The sequence below is a fragment of the Poeciliopsis prolifica genome, unplaced genomic scaffold (assembly GCF_027474105.1).
Source record: "Poeciliopsis prolifica strain line A6 unplaced genomic scaffold, Auburn_PproV2 SCAFFOLD002, whole genome shotgun sequence".
In the NCBI taxonomy this organism is placed as follows: Eukaryota; Metazoa; Chordata; class Actinopteri; order Cyprinodontiformes; family Poeciliidae; genus Poeciliopsis; species Poeciliopsis prolifica.
The window spans coordinates 4,762,753-4,783,507 of record NW_026562377.1 but is presented as its reverse complement, the minus strand read 5'-3'; the positions used below and the strand labels follow the sequence as shown (position 1 = coordinate 4,783,507).

At 39.1% G+C, this 20,755-nt stretch overlaps 1 protein-coding gene across 1 annotated transcript in view; it reads right to left on the bottom strand.

Moving 5' to 3' along the window:
• raver2 (ribonucleoprotein, PTB-binding 2) overlaps positions 1-20,755 on the bottom strand; it is a 101,322-nt gene that overhangs the window by 5,832 nt on the left and 74,735 nt on the right. The window contains exons 5-15 of the mRNA XM_055056524.1: positions 17,296-17,487; positions 12,756-12,876; positions 10,081-10,163; positions 9,885-9,983; positions 9,062-9,173; positions 7,297-7,649; positions 6,687-6,795; positions 5,127-5,308; positions 4,445-4,555; positions 3,624-3,725; positions 2,896-3,114 (exon numbers count right to left, since the gene is read on the bottom strand). Of these exons, the coding sequence (XP_054912499.1) occupies positions 2,896-3,114; positions 3,624-3,725; positions 4,445-4,555; positions 5,127-5,308; positions 6,687-6,795; positions 7,297-7,649; positions 9,062-9,173; positions 9,885-9,983; positions 10,081-10,163; positions 12,756-12,876; positions 17,296-17,487 (1,683 nt within the window). The remainder of the gene's footprint in view (positions 1-2,895; positions 3,115-3,623; positions 3,726-4,444; positions 4,556-5,126; positions 5,309-6,686; positions 6,796-7,296; positions 7,650-9,061; positions 9,174-9,884; positions 9,984-10,080; positions 10,164-12,755; positions 12,877-17,295; positions 17,488-20,755) is intronic.

Below are 20,755 nucleotides of genomic sequence, written 5' to 3'. Positions count from 1 at the left end.
AGCAGTTAAAATGACCTTGATCATTTCAATTCTGGTGATTAATGATTTTTGAAGGGCGATTTTGTTTACAAAGAAATAATTAATTTTATCTATGGTTTCGGATGTGTGTGAGGTTTTTCTTTCCATGTTATCTATCGTTAACCATTATCCATGTATTACTTGAAATTGGTCTCAAAAAACAACATTTTAATTTATTAAAATAATTTCTGGGACAATGTTTCATCCAGTGAAATGTGTTATTATATTGGGCCTACGTTTGAAGTGGAACAACTTCATATTCTAGATGTTTGAAGCACAGCAGTTAAATAAAGCAGCAAAGTATTCCTCATCCTATTACTGGAATACTTTTGTCAAATGCCTAAACAGATGATGCATAAAAGAGATAAATTAGTGTTGCAATTAGCTTTTATTATTTAAATAGTAAACAAATAAATAAACTTCATTAGGCATTATGGGAAGAGCACATATCTGATATTGAAACCACAGCAGAAAACAAGCTCTATGCATAGTGAATGTAAAGAAAGTCCAAAGGAACTCATCCACTTCAACAGAAATGGATGCTAACTATAAACAAGTTAGTTTGATTTGGAAACATGCGGTATTATATCAAATCCCCTAATCCTCAAAAACGTTCAGTATTAGTAATGTCCCAATCAGTCACACTCTAATACTTCATTAAAATCAAAGTTATCATGTGCTGAAACACTAGGACGTTTCAAAGTGAAGAAATAATCAGGACTGAGCTCCATTCAACTCAAAAAGACCTTTCAGACACTGCAGTGTCAAATACTGCAGAGTTTTCTCGACAGCAACAGAAAACAAACCCCAACATGAGTTTCTGTTGCTGAAGGTATCTAACTCAACACGCACAGCTACAACATTCAGAAAACACACATCCCATTGTAAACATAATGACACTGTTTTGATACGACTTGTTGATGATTAAACTTCTAATACAATCTGCAGTGGACAAACTCCATCAATCCATCCTAAATTAATCATATTCACTTATGATTAATGTAGAGACTGACCTGCATGCGCTCTAATGGAGGTAAGATACTAACTATTCTCAACGCTGCTAAAGAGAAATACTGAGTGGAAAGTGAAAAAAGGAGGCAGCACTTGTACAGATTCAGCACTGCGTCGCTGCAGAGCGAGGGGGCCACAGAGGCAGTTTGCACAAACAAACGTAAATCTCACTAAAGGCAAGACCCGGCAAGGAAGTCTGGAACTGTTTGGTTTACATCGTCAGTGTTCCTCCTGTAGATTATACAGCCTTAAACTTCTTCAACAAAAACAAGAGAAAAGAGAAAGCCAAGCAAGCTGCACTGATGTTTTACCTCTACGGTATCATTATATTTATAATTATATATTTAATAGGAGGGTGTATGGAGGAATTGTTGTAAGCACTTTGAAGGACTGGCTTGATACAGAAAGTGTGCCAACCTTTCTGTAACAACCCTGCTATGTAATTCAGGGTTCCGACATTTTTCTACAAATCAAATGTATGTCAATTTTTTGACGTAAATATCTTGGAAATACCAGAAACAGGAAGGAAGGAAGTAGGTAGGTAGGAAGACAAGGAGAAGGATGGACACAAAGACAGAAGGAACAGCACAATGAAGAGATGAAGGAAGGACCTCCCTAAATACAAGAAAACATTTATGTAGTAAGAAAGGAAAGATGGAAAAACAGAAGGCAGGAAGAAGAGAAGAGAAGGAATGTGACAAGAACAGAACAATGAAAAGAGGAACAAGGAAACAATAGACACAAGGAGGAAGAAAGAACCAAGGAAAGGCACAAGAAAAGAAGGGAAAAGGAAAGACATGAGAAAGGAGGGGATGAGACAAGTCAGGGGGAAACAAGGAAGGATGCTAGGAAAGGAAATGGGTGACAAAGGGAAGACAGGAAAAAGAAGGACACAAAAGAAGAACAGAAGGACACAAGGACAGAATATAGCAGAGAATGTTTGAAATAATATTTTCAATCCTCTTATTTTGTTTTGTCACACTTTACTAAGACAAGAATTCAAATACCAAACAAGTGGGCTGTGCAGGCACCGTGTTAATTGGTTCTGGGTGTTTTAATGTACAAATTAAAGAAAAGGCTGTACTAATGTCTCAGTGTTAATTCCCAAAGCCCTAGATTTATACGAGTAGAACAGTTGTTTGGTTTTCAGTATTTATGTAGCTTTTATTGACTAAAACACATTACCATTTAAGGATTCAGGTCAATACAATTGTTCCCTGTAATTTCAATTCAAAGCTTAGAAGGAAATTCACTTTTTATGGCTCTTTAGCTTCATTCAGTTCTTGAATGACATTTGATCTGTAGTATGTTAGTGAAAAACCCCTCAGAAACACTTTGTAAAACATTTTGCTTTGAACATTTCAAGAAATAGAGAGGAAATGAAATCCAACGATTTAAAATAATCTTAAACCTGAATGTATTCAGTTTACATTTTCCACAGGAAGTGGGAGATTGAGAACATATCAACATTAATAAACCTGCCATTTAAGCTTGAAATAGAATGAAATTCTGTTTGTTTTTACTGTAATGCAACTTTTCACTTTCATTAAGTCTTTATAAAGCTAACGGTCTTCTAAAAGCATAAAATACAAAGATGTTTGAACCAAATATTGGAACTTAAATTTACAATGGTGCTGATAATGAGAGAGAAACTGTCAGACAGAACATCACACAGTAAAATACCTAACCTGCTGATTAATGTTGTATATGAAATTCTAAGAGACTTACCTGCAATAGCAAATACTAAGATTTCTTTTTTAAGCTGATGAAAATATTATATCATTACCTTTTTTCCCTCTGAGCTTCACTTAGAAAAGTATGAAAGTACAAATGGCCAACAACTTGTTTTATGTAATCTCCACTCACATAATAGTACGTGTTCCAGTCGGTGGCTGCAGTGTGTGCGTGTGTGACGGAGGCGGGTGTAGCTGCAGGAGGGTGTGGAGCTCCGAGGAAGCCGGGCATTAAAGGCAGGGTGCTGTAGGCTGGGAGCACGGCGGCGGCAGGTAGGACTGCGGGAGGAGGTGCTGGACCGTTACTGACTGCATGCAGTGGGACCCCCAAAGGCTTACACACTTCCACTTCCTGCAACACACACACATCGATGCAAAAAAAGATCAGTCAACAAGCTGCAAGGATGAAACTACCCCCTAAAATTATACACTTCTAATCTGCATCTCATGATTCTGCCAGCTGTTAACTTTTCTGCCCTCTAGTGGTTGTTACAGACCATACTCAATATTTATCACATTTGTGTATGACACTTACATAAAACCTGAATAAATCTGAATGTAAACCCTTCAGAAGACTGAAGATGATTGATTTGAAATGACTTCCATTAATTTTTACAAAGTACCAGAAGACGTTTGTTGTGAATTGGTGCTTATATGGATTAATTGAATGGAAGCTTGTCTTGCATCAAGCTTTTGATTAAATTTATTTACCTACATTTACATATAAGGATTTTCATGGCTCATTAACTTAATATGCTAAAACAAACTTGTTCTTTTGCTACAGAGAACGCTGATAACAAAATGTTCAGTGTAATTGGAGAGAATATGAGGTGTTGGTTGCAGCTTTGTCAGACTGGGTACCTTGCTGGCGAAGGCCTGGTTGGTTGCTGCAGGCTGGGAGTAGTACTGAGTGACAGCCTGCATGTAGGTAGTGTAATCCCCGTAGGTGGAGGCAGCAGGAACCTGGAACACAATCAGCTTACAGTCACAGAAATTACTATCACTTCACAAGTTGATCCTAATTTATAAAAAAAACTCTAAGAACAGGTTGGGAAGCCCTTTCAAAAATCTTTCACTATAAACTGTGTTTTGTAAAGGATTTTATATCCTCTAAACATGCATTTTTTTTTGTAACGCAGCCATAAACTTCAATATGTTTTTTTTCATTGCAAAATATAATCCAACCTTCCAACATCTTTTAACAGAATGTTCCTCCTGTGAGGTGCTTAATCTCAGTATAAATCCAGATGTGAAGCCTTTATATGTTAGAGAACATTACCGAACAAAAAGCGTCATAAAGACCAAAGAACACATCAGGTAGGATTTCAGGTTGGCTTTCTGAGTTTCACAACTCTGATGGGAGAATCTGTTGATCGGGGAACTATTACCTGCTCTCTTCACCAATCTGACCTTTATGAAAGAGTGTCAAGAAGTGTAGTTAGCGGTAGTCTCAACTATCTCAAGTTACAGAACAGAGTGAAGATGTCTGCGTGCGACTCAAATGTTTGCCTGAAAGAAAAGTCCCTCAAGAAAAATAAACAACATAGAAAGTTCTGCCATAACATTTAAGACCTATGAATAACACAATTAAAGTCAACTTCCATTTTTCTAACAAATTAAAGACATTTTAAGGCCTTATATTGTGGAAATAAGGCTCTAGGGATGCATTTACATCCTGTTACCTGTGTGTGCTCCTTGCTGTAGTCTGTGGCCGTGGCGTCGTGTGGGGCGGTGGTGCTATAGGTGTGTGCCTGCGCTGCCTGGTAGTGCTGGTACCACTGGTGCATTGCCTCCTAAAGTACAGATCAGCCAGAATCAGGAGAACAATGTCAGAGAGGTGTATGTTCTGAGTCGCTTACAGTTTTGATAAATCCTGCTCCTCAAGCTCCCTTCGTTGTCACTCATTAGGCATCGTTCCTACAGACAGCTCTGTCCCGTCCCCCCCTCCTTTGTCTCATCTTTCCAGACAAATTAAGCAGACTGCTTTATTGGTTATCTAATCATGACTCATTTGTTTGGATGAGTAGATTGTAATTAACATTTAGAAAAGGGGCTTTCTTCTTGCCACTAAATATCAGATATGTCATTTGCTGCTGGAGGAGGAATGGAGTGACAGGGGAGAAAGAGAAAAGAATGGACGGGAGGAACAGACAAACTGCCCGTAGGAGGGCTTCACAACTTATTTTGAGAGGAGGGCTGAGAAACGAGGGAAGCAGGGACAGATGGAGACACACGCTGCCAAATCCACTCTCATTCTCCCTGTCTCTTCTCCCAGAAACCCACAGTTAAATCTCCCCATCACCTATGCAATTCAGGTGCTAACAATTCAGAGCAACAGATATTAACAAATTTGTTTTGCGGTACCTGTGTGTAGGCCTGGTTGTACTGGGTGAAGTCGGAGGAGGTGTCAGAGCTGTATGGGGCGGGGGTTGTAGCCGCCGCGTTGTGAGAGAACGAGGCGGCGCCCTGTGAGGCCACAGGAGCCACTGGGCCCCCATACACCCCGGTGCCGGGCTGTCCTCCCTGAGGCTTGTTAGCCACTGAGTCTGATGGGAGACAAACAGAAGATGCAGTGTCTGATTCAGATGTACAGGGGCTGGTAAAGGTGGTGTGCTGCTTGACTTTTCCCACACTTTATCACATCACAGCCACAATCCCCTTCTGGGATCAGACCAATACAAAGTCGAATATAAGATAATGTAAAAAAACATGGATAATTTATTATTATTTTTTATTTCCTAGAAATAAAAATCCAACATGTGCAGCGTGTGTAACCTTCCTGAGTCGATATTTGAAAGAGTTTTTGTTCCATTCCATATTTTAAGTCGTTTACTAGTTTTGAACATCTACAAATTAAAATAATTTGCTTATTCTCTGAATAATTGCTCAAGCTCAGTCAGATCAGATGGAGTTTGCTGATAAACATCAGGCTTTCCCACATATTTACAATTATACTTGGTCTGGACTTTGATAGGTCAGTGAAATACATGAATATTCTGTAATCTCAACCTTTAAATGTGACCAACACTGTTGACTAGCTTGTTTTAAGATCCACTTGCTGATTGCCGAGTTTGCATTTGATTCAAGTTCATGACATGCATATTATTTATTGCATTTTTTGTGTTTGTCTTTTTTAAAACTACTTGGTGTTTAAATTTCTTATCAACTTTCACTATGTTTTCCCACAAAAAGCCATTGTTGGACTGCCCGAGCGCCCCTGGTATGTTTTCAAGGAGAAACCCTTAGTGTGTTATGACATTTAATACCCATGGATAATTTTTCATTTCGTGCTAAAAAATGTTGAGCGATTTTTTCCCAATGTTGTACATTCTGCTGCTGAAAGTGACTGCTGCTGTCCAAGTTTGTTTTCCCCCAACAATGTCCAGGTGGGTGGAACTTGTCAAAGTAGCTTCCACATGAGTGGCAGGACCCACAGTTACTTAGCAGAACATTTCATGGCCTCCACCTGCCAGAGGATCTGATGTTGCAGCTGACCGGAGAATAGAAGCTGAACACACATAGATGATGCAGGCTCAGACTGGCATTTTTTAAATTTTTTTCCAGAGCCTCCAACCAGAGCAGATCTCCTTGGACAAGGCATGTTGAGCCATAAATGTTTACACAGTACTGAAGGTACATCCACCCCAGGGAAATGATGCTGCAAGAGAGATTCAACATGTGACTCTATGCTGACTTCTGCTGCTTTCCACAAATAAATAAGCAACCTAGCAGATTTATAACCTCACAAATCAAGCACATATTGTTCAGATATAAAATCTAGTATATTCAATGCAAATGTAGCTTTGTAACATAGGTAGACCATCCACTATAGTCTTACTCTGACACCGTTTGTCCAACAGCTTACACAATAAAAGACAGAACCTAATCAAGCTAATTTCCCCTTGTGCACGTTTTCTCACTCACTTTGCAGAACAACTCCCGGCATCACGCTGGCCAAGTTCAGGTAAGGATTGGAAGGCAGTCTCACTTCTTTAGGAGGATCGCCCAATAAAGAATTCTGACCACAGTTTACCTGATGAGAGAAAGACGCTTTAACCACACAGTGCTCCTTCCAATTCATAATGTGTTATTTTGCATTGATTTGTCACATTAAATATATTGACATTTGTGTACCATGCCAAAATGTTTGAAAGGTCAAGTGATATGAAAACCTTTGCAAGGCGCTGTATTTATAACACGATAGCAATTGTGTTATAAATACAGCTGAAATAAACATTTTGTAAAAGATGTTTGTTTGCATCTTTTGATGTAATTCTACCTGCATTAGAAAAAGATTTAGTGGCTAAATGAAAATCTGGAGAATCAATTAATCAATAATGATCGATAGATTAATCTGCTATTAAGGTTATCATCGGTTGCAGGTCTGATTCATATTAAAATAAAGAAGAAGTGTGGTGTAATCCAGTAAAGCAAAAATCTTCAAAGACAAGAAGAGTGTGATTTTGGCTGATCTTACGTGCAGAAGGAAGAAACTATGGAACAGGGTGGTGTTATTACACCTTGCTATGCTCACCATGTTAGTCAGGCTGTTACCATCTGAGCTGTTGTGCTGGCCTGATGATGCATACCCTCCTCCAGGGGGCTTAGGTGGAGGCGGGCCAAGACCTGAGTTACTTATACCCAAAGAGAACGTCTGCCCCTGTGGCTGAGCGCTCCCCATCGTCCCAGGAGGAGCCGGCTGCCTGTCGCAGGAGGTGGGACAGGAAGAGGAGGAAGCAGAAGGGGTTGTTGACACAGAATGGGAGATGTTTTGGTCTCCCCCGCCTGTTCCTGCTCCTCGACCCTGAAGGTATGGCATCACACCTGCTGCTGACACCACTACTGTAGAGTTATGGGTAGAATTTGGCACAGAATCCTGGAGCAACTCTACAATAAAAAAAGATGGAAAAACAGAGAAGATTAAAAAAAAAGGCAAAGGAAATGAATCAGAGGGAAAGGGAAGATAAGAAAGGAGAAAGATAGTGCGAAGAAATAAAGTAGAGGAAATTAAGCAAAGTAAGGTGGGAGAAGGATGGGAGACTCTATAAGAAACAGATTTTACTGATGACCATCAGTGTCTGTCTCCTCTGGAAGCAAAAACTGTCTTGGTGAAACCTGAGATTCCAGCCTGACTGTCTCTGTGGAGCTGACTGTAATATTTTACAATGGGCTTCCTGCTCATCCTTCATCACTTATCGTGCTCATCTACAGCTCAGCACTTAGCTGCATACTCCCAATATCCCTTTTGCTCACTCCAGGGTTTAATAACAAAAAGATGTACGTGCACATATAAACAAAAGACACACGCAAAGGTGAACACACACAGTCATAAATATTACAGATCCAATAACACTGTGACAAATAACCTCTGCAGCACAATGACAGAACTGGCTCTAACGAGCCTTGAGGCTAACATTCCAAACTAACACCGATTATGGCTTTACTTCACAAACAAGCCACACACAGACGGACAGACCCACAAACACATTAGTACACGCAAATGTCTGCTTTGTCTCCGTGCATTATATGTGAGATACTATTTCCATTTAAAGCAACAACACCTCGTCTCTCCTGGGGATTTAAATTGAAAATGCACCGCTGCTTCCTGGGGATGTTTTGTACAGTAATGTGCAGTTGTGAGATATTCGGCTCTGACAACCCAAATGCTTACAGTTTGTGTCAGCGAGTTCACAGTTTGTGTCAGCGATGATCTTCCCAAATGAAGATATCCCTACCTTTGGGCTCTAGACGTCTATGAATAGTTTGCTGAGCATGAACACAATGTGGATTAGATCTCAAGTTTGTTTAAAATCCTCCTCTTTAAGAATCTTCTTGAGCTAACACTAACTTATCATTTTAGAATAGAGAACATTATTGACTAAAGTCAACTTTGAATTCCTCCAGAAAATGTTTTCTCTCAGAGCCCAAATACTTTGGAGTTGAGGTTCTGGAGAACTTGAACATTTGGTAAATTTACAAACATTGAGTAGATGTGAATAGGTGGGGGTTCACTGTAGATAAAAAGTTTGGTGTTCAGTGAGATGGTAGTTATAAAATGTTTTGAACAAACACCATGGAACATGGTGTTTTTATGTAATCTCCACTCGCATAATAGTGGAGCAGGATAAATTAACGTTTTGTCCTTAAATGCTTTCAGACAGAGCTAGTTCGCAAAAGAAGCTAGTATTTGATCAAGTTCCTGGTGAGACAAACTGTAGGCCTTGGTTTTCTATCTTTTGTTCTGAGTTCAAATACTATCCAACAGTTTCAGTGGTGTCTTATGAGTACATTTTGCTCACCTGTAGGGGAATCTCCCAGGAGGCCTTTCCCCAGCGGCAGAAGACCTGGAGGTCGAAGAGACAAAGCTTTCTGCATCAGTAGCCTTGAAGGGTCTCCAAGCAGACTAGTGACCTGATGAAGGCAGAGGAAAGACGAGTATTAGAAAAGAGAAGAAGAAGTAGCAAAGGATAAATTAGAAGAGATGAAACAGCAGAAAAGACACACACAGTACAACTTTATTAACATAAAGCAATTTACAACAAAATATAATTTTGGGGTTTTTTTTACACAATAGAATGAAAACTAATGTAGAGTACAACAGACATAGTTAGCATTTTTATGAAACAATTTTCCTTCTTGCATAAGCCAAAAATGTGGAAATGATTCAGTAATGCCACTGGGCGAACAATAGAAAAGCTCCATTTAAAATACATAACGGATTAGTGTTTTCAATGCTGTGGGGAGCCTGAGGGAGAAAATAACATTAGTAAAACATCTGGTCTGCAAGTTTCAGCATCTAAGCATCACCGACTGTGACTTTTACCTTTGTTCTTCTCAGCAATTAAAGAAAACATGAGAGACATTTGAAAAGAAAATATGTAAATGGAAATGTCAAGGGAAACTTTATCACCTCCAGCTCTTACTTTAAACAAAACAAAAGACAATTAGGTAGAGAGATTTTTAGGTGATTCAGTTTCATTATGCATTTAGTGCAGGCGCTGGAAATATAAGTGAACATGTGTCAAAGAACACAATCTGCCTTCCCCAATAATTCATGCAAAATGTCACACACACACACACCCACACGCACAAAAAACCCCCTAAAAAACTCAGCTGTCTTACACTGCTGATGCGTTTGTCTTTGATGTGAAGAAGCTGCTGCTGCGCGAGCTGCATGTGGAGGAGATTCTGGAGGACAAGTCCATTACCAACCATAGCATTCTGGAGGGACGCAGCAAAATAATAAAAACTTCACTTTCACATGGGAACCAACACAGTAGCTGCAAAAATCTCACAAAGATGGTGTGTTCAATGTGACCTGGTGAGCCTTTCCTAGTGTTAGGAGGGCAGCAGTGAGAGGAGGTCTGAGGAACGGCAGGCCTGCATTACGACCGTACTTTCCTGAAGAACAAAACGATGCACAGAAACATCAATCACTGCCTCCTCTAGCATTTTTCTTCCTATTCTTTAAAAGCCACTAATGGACAAAATCAATCTTCCCTAAATTTAACACACATAAAGTCATACGTAATTTAAAGTAGTCAGTCACTTAAAGCACATTTCAGACACACACAGCTATCTGTTGTATAACCAACACAAGACATGCAATATAAGAGAAATTATGGACCATATAACAAATGTACAGTTCTGTTTAGATTCAAAGAGGCTGAAAATGTTGCAGCAATTATCCGTGGACTTTCTTTCTGTTGCATAAGGCAAAAAGCATTACTGTTGAGACTGATGCTGAGATCCAATTTGACAGAAAAAAGGCTTTTTATAAAAATAAAAAGCAACTATGTGCTACATAGGATATGTGAATTCCAATAAGAACATAATTAAACAGTCAATTTTATCAATATCTTTATATCCATTCATAACACTCAGTGATACTTTAAGCTCTTATTTCATAATATAAATGAAAATTCAAAATTTGGATTCTCGGACAAATTACAAATATTTTTTAGAAATCTTTGCTAAAGAAGCTGGTAGGTTAAAGAGTGCTGTCAGTACTTATATAAATGGAAAGTTGAATGGAAGGAAAAAGTTCAGTAGAAAAAGTTGCATAAGCAACCAGGATAACCACAGCCTTGGGAGCATTACAGCACAAACTTAAAGAAGTCATCACCTAAACTTGATCCAAGTTATGTTCTTGTCTTCCAATATGACAAGAACCGAAAACTAAATTACTGCTGGTGATGAAGCACCAGCAGTACAGTCAATAAGTGAACATTATTGATTGTCTTGGACAAATCCATGACTGGTATTCAATCTGTGGAGTGAAGTAAAGCTGAAGGACCAATAGCTCGCATGTAATTTGTGAAAACTGGGTCAACTGAGCAAGTGTATATCAGTCACAGCCTGAGTTCAAGTTCCTGTTCACATTAGAAGAAACAATACATTGGTGCATCGGTACAGGGACTCTATGAGATAATAATTTTAATACTATTTCATTAAGTTGTTTTTCCCTGTAGGTAATGAAAATGGAAGACTGGTGGTCCACAAGACAAAAGCAAAAATAATGTCAAAACTGAGTCCTACTAACCAAAATGACACATTCTGTTGTTTTTAGGTTAGCTTTAATAGCAGATGAAGCCTCATTTTATGAGACTATGACTGATTTTATTCACCACACTGAGGAGTCAGTACTAACCAACCTCTGCCTTTACTTCAGCTTTAATGTGCAGTGAGTTACCCACAAATTTCACCGCCCCCTCAGAATAAATCGAAGCGTCAATGCTAATGGTAGGCTCCACCAGAATAGGTGCAGAAAGTTTAACATTTAATCAAGGCCCTAATTTTAGAATTTAATTGTGCATGCTCCTGTTTAAGAAGGAGCATGAAGGAGAGCACCACCACCTCTCCCATCTTCCCTCCTTCCTGTTCCCATTTGTTCCACTAATGTCACACAATTTCATTTTAATACCTGATTAGCCATTCATCAAATAATGAAGACTAGATGATTTCAGAAGCCTATATAGGAGAGCCTCACAGACAGACGCACTCAGAGGCGGCAGGTCTTTGATTACCAGGCGAGTCCCTTTGGAGTGAGAAGATTACTGAAATAGTTTGAGACTTTGATAGGCATTTAAATCTGCTACGTTATACAAATTCTTGAATGTTGGCATGTTGTTGTTGTGCAAGTTTTTGGGTCAGTTGTTTTTTTAGCTCTACATGCATGTTTCAACAAACATCAATGCAAACAGAAAGAAATTAATTAACCTTTTATACCCAAAAAATGCACTGAAATTGTAAAATGTGAATAAAGTTCACATCACCTGTTAAGCCTAAAACTGTTGTGTTTGTCCTACTTGGAAAATATGCTTAAAAATGTGCACACATTTGTTGCCGTCGATATTCAGTTTGTGGATTTTTAAATTTCATACCTGTCAGGGTCACATTACCGTCTGGTACTGAAACACCACATGCACTCAGCATTCAGACTGTTTTTATGAGCAGGGAGAATACTTTGAAATTGAGGCTCTTAACAGAGGATTAAAACCACTGTTATCATTTTAGTCGCCCTGCCAAACAATAAACTGATACAAGTCCAAAACATCTGACAAACCAGTAAAAAGTTAAACAGACAAACCAGACTAGGAAAGCAAACAGTCAGGTAAGTGTTTACATCCTTTCATTAGCTGCCAGCAGGTAGCTGCTAGAGAAAGAGGACAAAATGTCTTCAAAAAGCCTCACTTGTACATTTGTAAAGTCCAAAGTAAAGTTGCATTAAATAATTTGTTCACTATGGTGGTTAAAAAACCCTGCTGTGTTTTTACGGCATGCATCTAACATCTGCAGCAACGTGTGTGGCACAAAACCCTTCAACTACAACTAAAGAAAAACTACATCTCTGATAGCAATGCAACAGAACAGGACTATCAATGTAATTTTATTTTCAGTAACCAAAATAAACTACTTTATTTTTTTTTCACATTGCCAATTTTGTATTTGAAAATATCTCATTATTTATGGCTGATGCTTCTGGAGACATACCTCCTCTTTTTCCGCCCTGGTACGGCCTCATAAGGATCTGCAGGGCAGCTGGGTTGGTCATACTAGTCAACAGCTGAGCCAGGTTTGGTTCTGGTAGTAAACCTTTTCTGTTACTCAGAATCTAAAGAGAAGACAAGAAACAAAATGTCCACACAAGTTAGCAGAAAAGTTTGTGTTCATGTGTGTGTTACGGCAGGATGCGTTTTGATCTTTTCATTAGAAGCTCCTGAAAGCAGCGGTAACCATTACAAAGGTTTACATCATAAAGATGCATCTGCAATGTCAGCAGAGAGGAGTTGGTCTCAGGGAGAAACGAGAAAAACAGAAACGGAGGGACAAGCTGAGAAACTGAAGCCATCGGATTGGAAGGGTTTACCAAAAACAAGACAGAAAAATACTGGAGAAGTGCTCAGATTCACACATTTTTAGCCAATTTTACACATCAAAATCAGGTTGGAAAAACTAAAACCGCTTCATAAATGAAGCGTGAAAAAAAACAATTTCCTTGAGAATATGCATAGAGTATGGAATTTTATGTAAATCTTATTTGCAAAGCGTTTTCAAATTCCTTTTTTTTTTTTTTTTAATCTGAGATACAATTAAATTGGTTCAGATACAAACAACAACCAAATGACTAAAATACAGCATGCAGAACGTCAAAATGAAATGCAGCTTTTCTGGAAAGCACTTATGTCAACCATATCATTGTACGTTAGATTTCAGATTCTTTATAGATGCATATTATTTTATTTCAAAGAACATGAAACCTTGAAATAAGGGGTTCTTAAATATATGTATATTTCAATTAAATCAGTAAAAATATTTAAAAAAAACATTCTACTCAAGTAAACATGATGTGAGTTGAAAATTGACCAGCTCTTTTCAGACTTCTGTGGTTTAGTGAAAAACATCCAAACAACAATCTAAATGGCCATTACTCCCAGTGAATTAAATTCAGCAAACTCAAATGAAATCGGACTGAATGAGTCAAGTGGAATGAGGAAATGCCGGTTGTGATAGAGCCTCAGCAGCACTGACAGCTCGGCAGCAGAACTCGCCGGCTGGCCCAGAGACATGGATATTTAAAACAACATTAGCAGGATGATGATATTTCCTCCCTGTCTGCCCCACAGCTACAACATGACTCCAGCTTGTTTCCTCCCTGTCACATCCCACAGACGGAGCTCCACTGATGGGGTACAGAGTGGGTTCGACTGCATCTCGTCTGCGGATGAGGAGAGCCGAGTGCACACGTGGGTGTGCGTGTGTGTTGCAGGAGGGAAAAGTAGCATTTGTGTGTGTTAGTGGTGTTGAACAAGGCCGCTCATAGCTGACAGCATCTTTCGAGGGAGAAGAGAAGAGCAGGACAGCAGGAGGAGGAGAAGAGAGGAGCTTTCATTTCCTTTTTTTTCTGCTGGAGAAAATGTCAGCATGCTTTGGTCTGTTTGCCTACCGGCCAAAAAAGAAAAGAAAAAAAACCCAGCTACATACCAGCAGACTCATGCCAGGGAGGTAAGAAAGGGGTGAAGATGGGAAGGCGAGAAGTATCTCAGAAGAAGAAGGGAGGAGGGAGCCATCTGGTCCTCAGCATTCACCATCACACTCATCCAACTGGAGGAATGAGAGAACCGCCTCGGAGGAGAACTGGAGACCAGAGTGTGTCTTGATCTCTTTCTTAAGGTCTGATGTGTCTTTTACCAGCAGTTCACATTTACTGAAAGAATCCTGAAGAACCCTGAGGCTACAGATTTGAACTCACTGTACTCACTGATGCTTCCTTTTTCTTCACCTCTTCATTGTTCTGTCCTTCTCAAGTTTCTTTCTGAACTCAGACACAAGTCAGACTTTTGTACAATGACAATAAAGGAAGTGTAAGTCTAAGTCTAAGTCTAAGTCTAAGTCTAACAGTAACCTTTTTACCTGCAGTCAGTCCGGTGATTGTATACCGATCAGGAAACAAAATAATTTTTACTTCTGTCATAGCTACCATGGCTGCATCTCTTTGCCTTTATTTTGCAAATTTTGATTTGGAATTTTTAATTCTTTTCTGTACTCTGTTTATATCTCATGACTCAATGTTGCGATGCTTTACTCCAAATATAAAATAAAATTGCCGTGTTAATTAGTTGTTTGGAGTTTCTGGGACTTGGCTGAAAAACAATTATTTCTTAAAGTAGGATTTCTCCTGCTCTATCTAATAAAGACTGATTTTATTTCATTTTTCAGAGAGACACTGTGTCGCTGCATGGGTGAATTTTTATTTGCAGTTATTGTCATATAGCCATGCAGAAGCTCCCCTCAACTTCTGCTAGAAAATTCACCCTCACTTAACGGCACATAAAACACTTAGTTTCATTTAGTGCACAAAATTAAAGAGAATTCAGACAGTCTCTTTTCAGTTTGACAAGAAAGACTACAAAAACTACAACTAATTATTGATTCAGGCCATTGAACATTAAGAATAAATATAAACAATTACAGCTGTTTGTTTTTTGCTTTTAAAAACTCAATTACAAACACTTCAAGACAAAAACATAGTTGGCTGGTAAACTCTGGAGCCCAACAAGATGATCTCAAACATGCAATTGAAGGCATCAGGAAGAGCTAATGGGTCAGCACTAGCCACCCTTTAATAGTCCAGATCTCAATCTAATCAGTGATCAATGGTGGGAGATAATTAACTCTAAGCAACAGGAAGGCATTGTAAGAGACTAGCAAAGAAAGATGCTAACGCTGTGGGCACAATTATAGGAGCTTGGTTTTTGCATTGATTTGAAAAGAAAAGTTCAGTATCAATCATAAGAAAGAAGTAAAATTTAGTTGTAAATCTGTCCGATTCCTCTAGCACACAAATAACTTCTCAAAAAGAGTTTGTCAAGAGAGTGGGCAATAATTTCAGGTTAATTACACAACCAAACCCACAAAAATTATCATGTGCATTCCCTTCACTTCAGCTGACATGAACTCTTCCTTGCATTTGATCCTGTGTGCTGGTGTTCATACATTTGGATGCACATATATATGTGTGAGAACATTACTATGTCTTAAGCTGTGACTTCAGTTTATTTCAGGCAACGGGAGACAGTGGAGGAGCCCAATCAGTCTGCAGAACTATAATTATCATGTCAATGCTTCTCTGCAACCACAGCACTGTGTAGGAGGGACATCACAGCTCCAAAGAGTCTCTCAGCCAGAGGGTGCTCATGCATGTGAAACCAAGTCAAACCCTGGTTCGTCTCGACTCTGGATTCAAAATAACCAGTTGGCATTAGCTTCACAATTAGCTGTGAGCATTTATTCCTCATGTGCTCGCAAAGTTCAGTGATTCGGTGATGCAGCATATGGTTTTCCAGATAGGAAATGTTGTGATGCCAGTGGCACACACAAAATCGGAGGTCTAACAAATGAGGTTGCACTAAATTTACAGTGAAGATTTAGAGAGCAACACCATACAGCCAAAACCCTCCTACAGTCGTAGTAAAAAAAACCTGCTGCACATTTCACCGGAGTTAGATGTGTTTAAGGTCATAAGTGTTATTTTCATGGATTCTTTTGTTAGATCAACTGGCAATCATGGCAGACATTACTTCTTTTCTTATGTGCTACAAAGTGAAGTGGAGGTCAGAGACCTCTGAGATACCTAGAGAAGGGTCTAATATGTAGTTCATTAACTGTGCAACATCACTTCAACAAATAATTAACTCCCATATATTACAATGATGAGAACAATTCAGGCTCCCAATTTAAATGTAAGGGCTCATGAAAGAAAGATGAGCTGTAAATTAAACAGCTTAGTGTAAAACAGCAGCAGGGACAAATCTGCTCCATCAATTATTTTCAATATGCAACAGACTGAATGACATATGGGGGATAAGAAAAATTCTGTTACAAGGCAACATATCAAAATTTACCACATGACCAAGCCTTCCATAGAAAAGTCTGTTTTTTAAACAAAGTTATCTGAGAACCTGGAGCGTTCAGTCTAATTGAATCATCTTCATGTGCTCTAATGTTAACTTAGTGTAGCCGGGGCTAAATGCAAGCTTGGTGGGAAACTTGTTAAATCACATTTTCATGTTGCCGTGAATTTTTCAGCTGGTGTATGATGCATTCAGAAATGTTACTGACCAAATGGTAAAAGTTTTTATTTCAAATATCTGATTTTAAAATTAAACAGGATGATGATGTCTGTTATGGTTTTACTAGCCTCAAACCCACATGCAACACTGATCCATTCGTTGACTATTTCAAGTAACCTTCTAAGACTGACTTGCACGTTTAAGAAGTCTATGAATAATATAATTAACTGGTAATGTTTATCTATTAGGATTTCCTAACAAATATGGGTTAGATACGAAACAAAGAATTTTAGAAAAAAATCATGGTTCAGATGAAATCTTAACAGAGGGGGTTCAAAACCCAACATGTGGGTGTTAGTTTGTACTTGAAAAGCTGTGAGTGGTGAATGGTGCACATAATGCGCTCCATTTCTCATGCATGTGCTGCTGGTGCTGCTGATCTTTGTGTGCAGTTTACTCACCATACCCTGTGCAGCAATGAGAGCAGCCAAGGTGCTTCTCCCTGAGGTGCCGGGGGTGCAAAGCGAAAGACGAACTTCCTGTCCTCCCACCAGAGTTCGGTCCATCTCCGTCAGCACGGCTTCAGCCTGCTCTGCGCTCTCGTACTCCACCACACCAAAACCTCTCACTGGGCTCCCTTCATCCTGGGCAAGCTATAGCACGGAAAACAACAGAGACCTAGAGTTAAACTACTGCTAACTATTCTTGAGTTGTCATTCATGCAGAGTCAGAATTTGGTTAGTTTCATTAAGTGGCTACTTGGCTAGAAAGTGGTGCTGGCCATCTACACTTCAAACTTGGATTCACAATGAGAAGCAAAAGAAAATGTAGAATTTTAAGAAATGTAGCACAAGAAAGAATCTTATGAAGGATTCAAACTTAATTTTGACTGTAAGCTACATGAAACAAGTTTATTGTTCAGTGATTTATGTGTCTCTGACCAGGTTGTCTCAAAGCTGATTGGATCTGTACTAGGCAGGTCCCACTGGGGAAAGTCCCTCAGGCTGGCCCAAAGCAGGCTTGAGGGACTGTACACCAAGCAGGCTCAACATAACACTTGCCAAATGGTGTGTTGTCCCTCTTTTTCTGCCGACACACCCCTGACCTGTTGAGCCAATGACTCCATTAGACTCCTGAAGTTGTGTTGTGGTACATTGTACAAGTCTTACCCTGGGATACCCCAGAGTGACTGATAGGACTTGGAAACTGAGAGGGACGTCTCAGTTTCCCTTCTGAGCCTGTTAGCTCAGCAACCTAAATTTTAATGGATCGGTGGGTGGATGTTGCAAATTGAATTCAAACAATTTCTCCTGAAGATGACAATGATCAATCCCCATGTTTGATTTTCTCATGTGTTTCTTTCCTGGCCCTACATTCATGAGTGATTCTTCCACTGACGTCGATGGGTTTTGACAGCCAGACAACTAGAGCTTAGTGCTGCAAGATCCTGCATTCACAAAACTACCTTCTTCCACACTGAGTGATTCTGATCATTTTGATGCCAATCAGAGATGTGATAGCTCTGAACAACTTCTCATAAGAGCTAGTACCTGTTAGCTGCTTAATTCCAATTGTTTCATAATTGTTTTTTCAAAATTCTATTAAAAAAAACCATGTTATTTCCGAGGAAAATAGCAGGTTTTCTGCTTTTAGTGGCTTAATTTGTCCTTGCAAATATTGCAAGGAACAAATTTCTCAGACAAGAAGTTTAGACACTTACGATTTCAAAAAACAGATAAATAATGCAGGAAGGCTAATAGAGTAAAGCTAGTGGGAATGGTTGGATAATGATGGCTAAAAGCTAATGGCTGACAGTCCCAATACATCGCCTGATCTACTGTGTTGTTGATCCAAAAGATTTTAAAAAATGGAATAAATCTAGGTGAGGCATTTCCTGATGTAAAACCACATTAAAATGGGAACTTTAGATTTTTCCAAAATGTAATGACATACACCATGCTAACGGTTTCTGGTGTATTTATTTGAAATTTTGCTAAGACTAAAATGAGAGCTCTAAACAGAGTATGTTTATCCTTTGACTGAAACAAGGAAAAAAAAATATGCAAGATTCGTATGAACAAGCTTTACTTGTGAGCACTCAGTTCTGCTACAAAGTCCAATAAGTCACAGAGTCTGATGTTTCGGAGGATCTAATATGAAAAAGACCAATTTAGCATTGATCAAATGTGCAATGAATGTTTCACAGCCTGTTCAGGAACATGATATTCATATAACACAAACAACGAGGCTGAGTCTGCACTACAGTGTCCTGCCAGATCATTATGGTGTTAACAGTTGGAGAATTAGCATAGCTTCAACCCAGTCCAAGTATCTGAACACCACTCACATATGTGCACTGATAGAATTCCTAGAAACATTTTGCCATTTTCCATTTCTATAAACGGCTCCTCTGTTGTACTGGGACAATGGGCTCTGCTCCTGAGAGTATTTAGTCAATGAATCTCAGCACAAGTGCTGGATTTCTTCTGAGAGAGCACTAAGACCCTCCCTGTAGAGTTCCACAAAGCAGATCCTGGCATCACACTGCACAGAGATGGGAATAAACATAATGCACCGGGAATGTTTAGTTAGAAATCTAAGCAGCGGGAAGCTGCTTTGCTACAAGGAGAAATAAGCCAGGAACAGCAGCTTGTAGCAGGTGGTTTGAGGAAATAAGCAGGCACCTGATGGTTTGAATGAGCTGCTTAAGATAATGTGACACTAAATAAAGACTTCTTATTAATTAGTTAGTAATTTTTGCAAACCAGCTTTACTGAACCTCTGTATTTTAATGAGACCTTTTCTTTTTCTGTCACAAAAGACAGTTTCTTTTCAGTTTGATCTAAATATTTCAGTAAGATGACGGTACAATAACATTTTGAATGAAACTCTCTTTATTGAAAATTGATAATTCATCTTTATTTTACCATATTTGTTCAAACTGAAGATCATCCAATCTATGCTCAGGAAACAAGACTTAAACCTTCTTTTCAATTTTTCTCATTTGTGCTCATAACATGAACCATCATCAATTTTGTTTAGTCCCATAGTTTCAACATTGCACCATGTGAAGATGGATATTAACAACATTTACATCAAAATTAAATGAATGCCTGTTTTTTGGGGGTTAGGGGGAAATGAACAGAGCATGAATCAGAGAAACAAATGTGCTTTCAGTCTGGAAACTGGGGCCCGTTAGTATCAATGCTCAATCAAGTGGCCATCCACTTTTACCCTCCTCTCATTTGTCTGCTGTTCCCTCTGGTCTGAACAAAGGATGGATGGAAAGAGAGGAAAATGCATATATTTGTGCAGGAGTGGGTCGATAGGTTATTATCATCAGCATATATTAAGCAAAGTGCGTGGAAATCACCTGAACAACTCGGGTACTTGAAAGACGGATGGATGGAAAAATGGGTGGGTGTGTGGAAGAGGGAGAGCGAGGATGAGATGGAGGCAAAATGCTAGAGGAGGAGAAGAGGAAAGCGAAGCGAGGGAGGAAAACATCAGTGATGGATTGAGTAACTGACAAGCCGAGAGCGCGAGAAACACAGGGCTGACGGATGATGTGAGTCAGTAAAGACGAGAAGGACAAACGAATAAAAGCGTGTTTAGATTTGAGTTCAGGCAATGGGTACAATACAAGTGTAGGTGTATGTGTTTTTGAAAATGGATTTCGAAATATCAATGAGATTGTGCAATGGGAACATAAACGCAAATTGAGCTTTTCTCAACTCCCAATTCCTCCAGCTGCACTCGCACCATTTTTTTAGCTCTGCACTATTATGTAAATTTAAAGCCTACCTGTTTGGACGGTATGTGAGCTCTTTAAATGGCATCTGTCATCAGGTTCCCCTGGTATGTGTTCCTGTCTTTAACATACAAACTAATGTTTTCAGCACAGAATGAAAAATCCCCAAC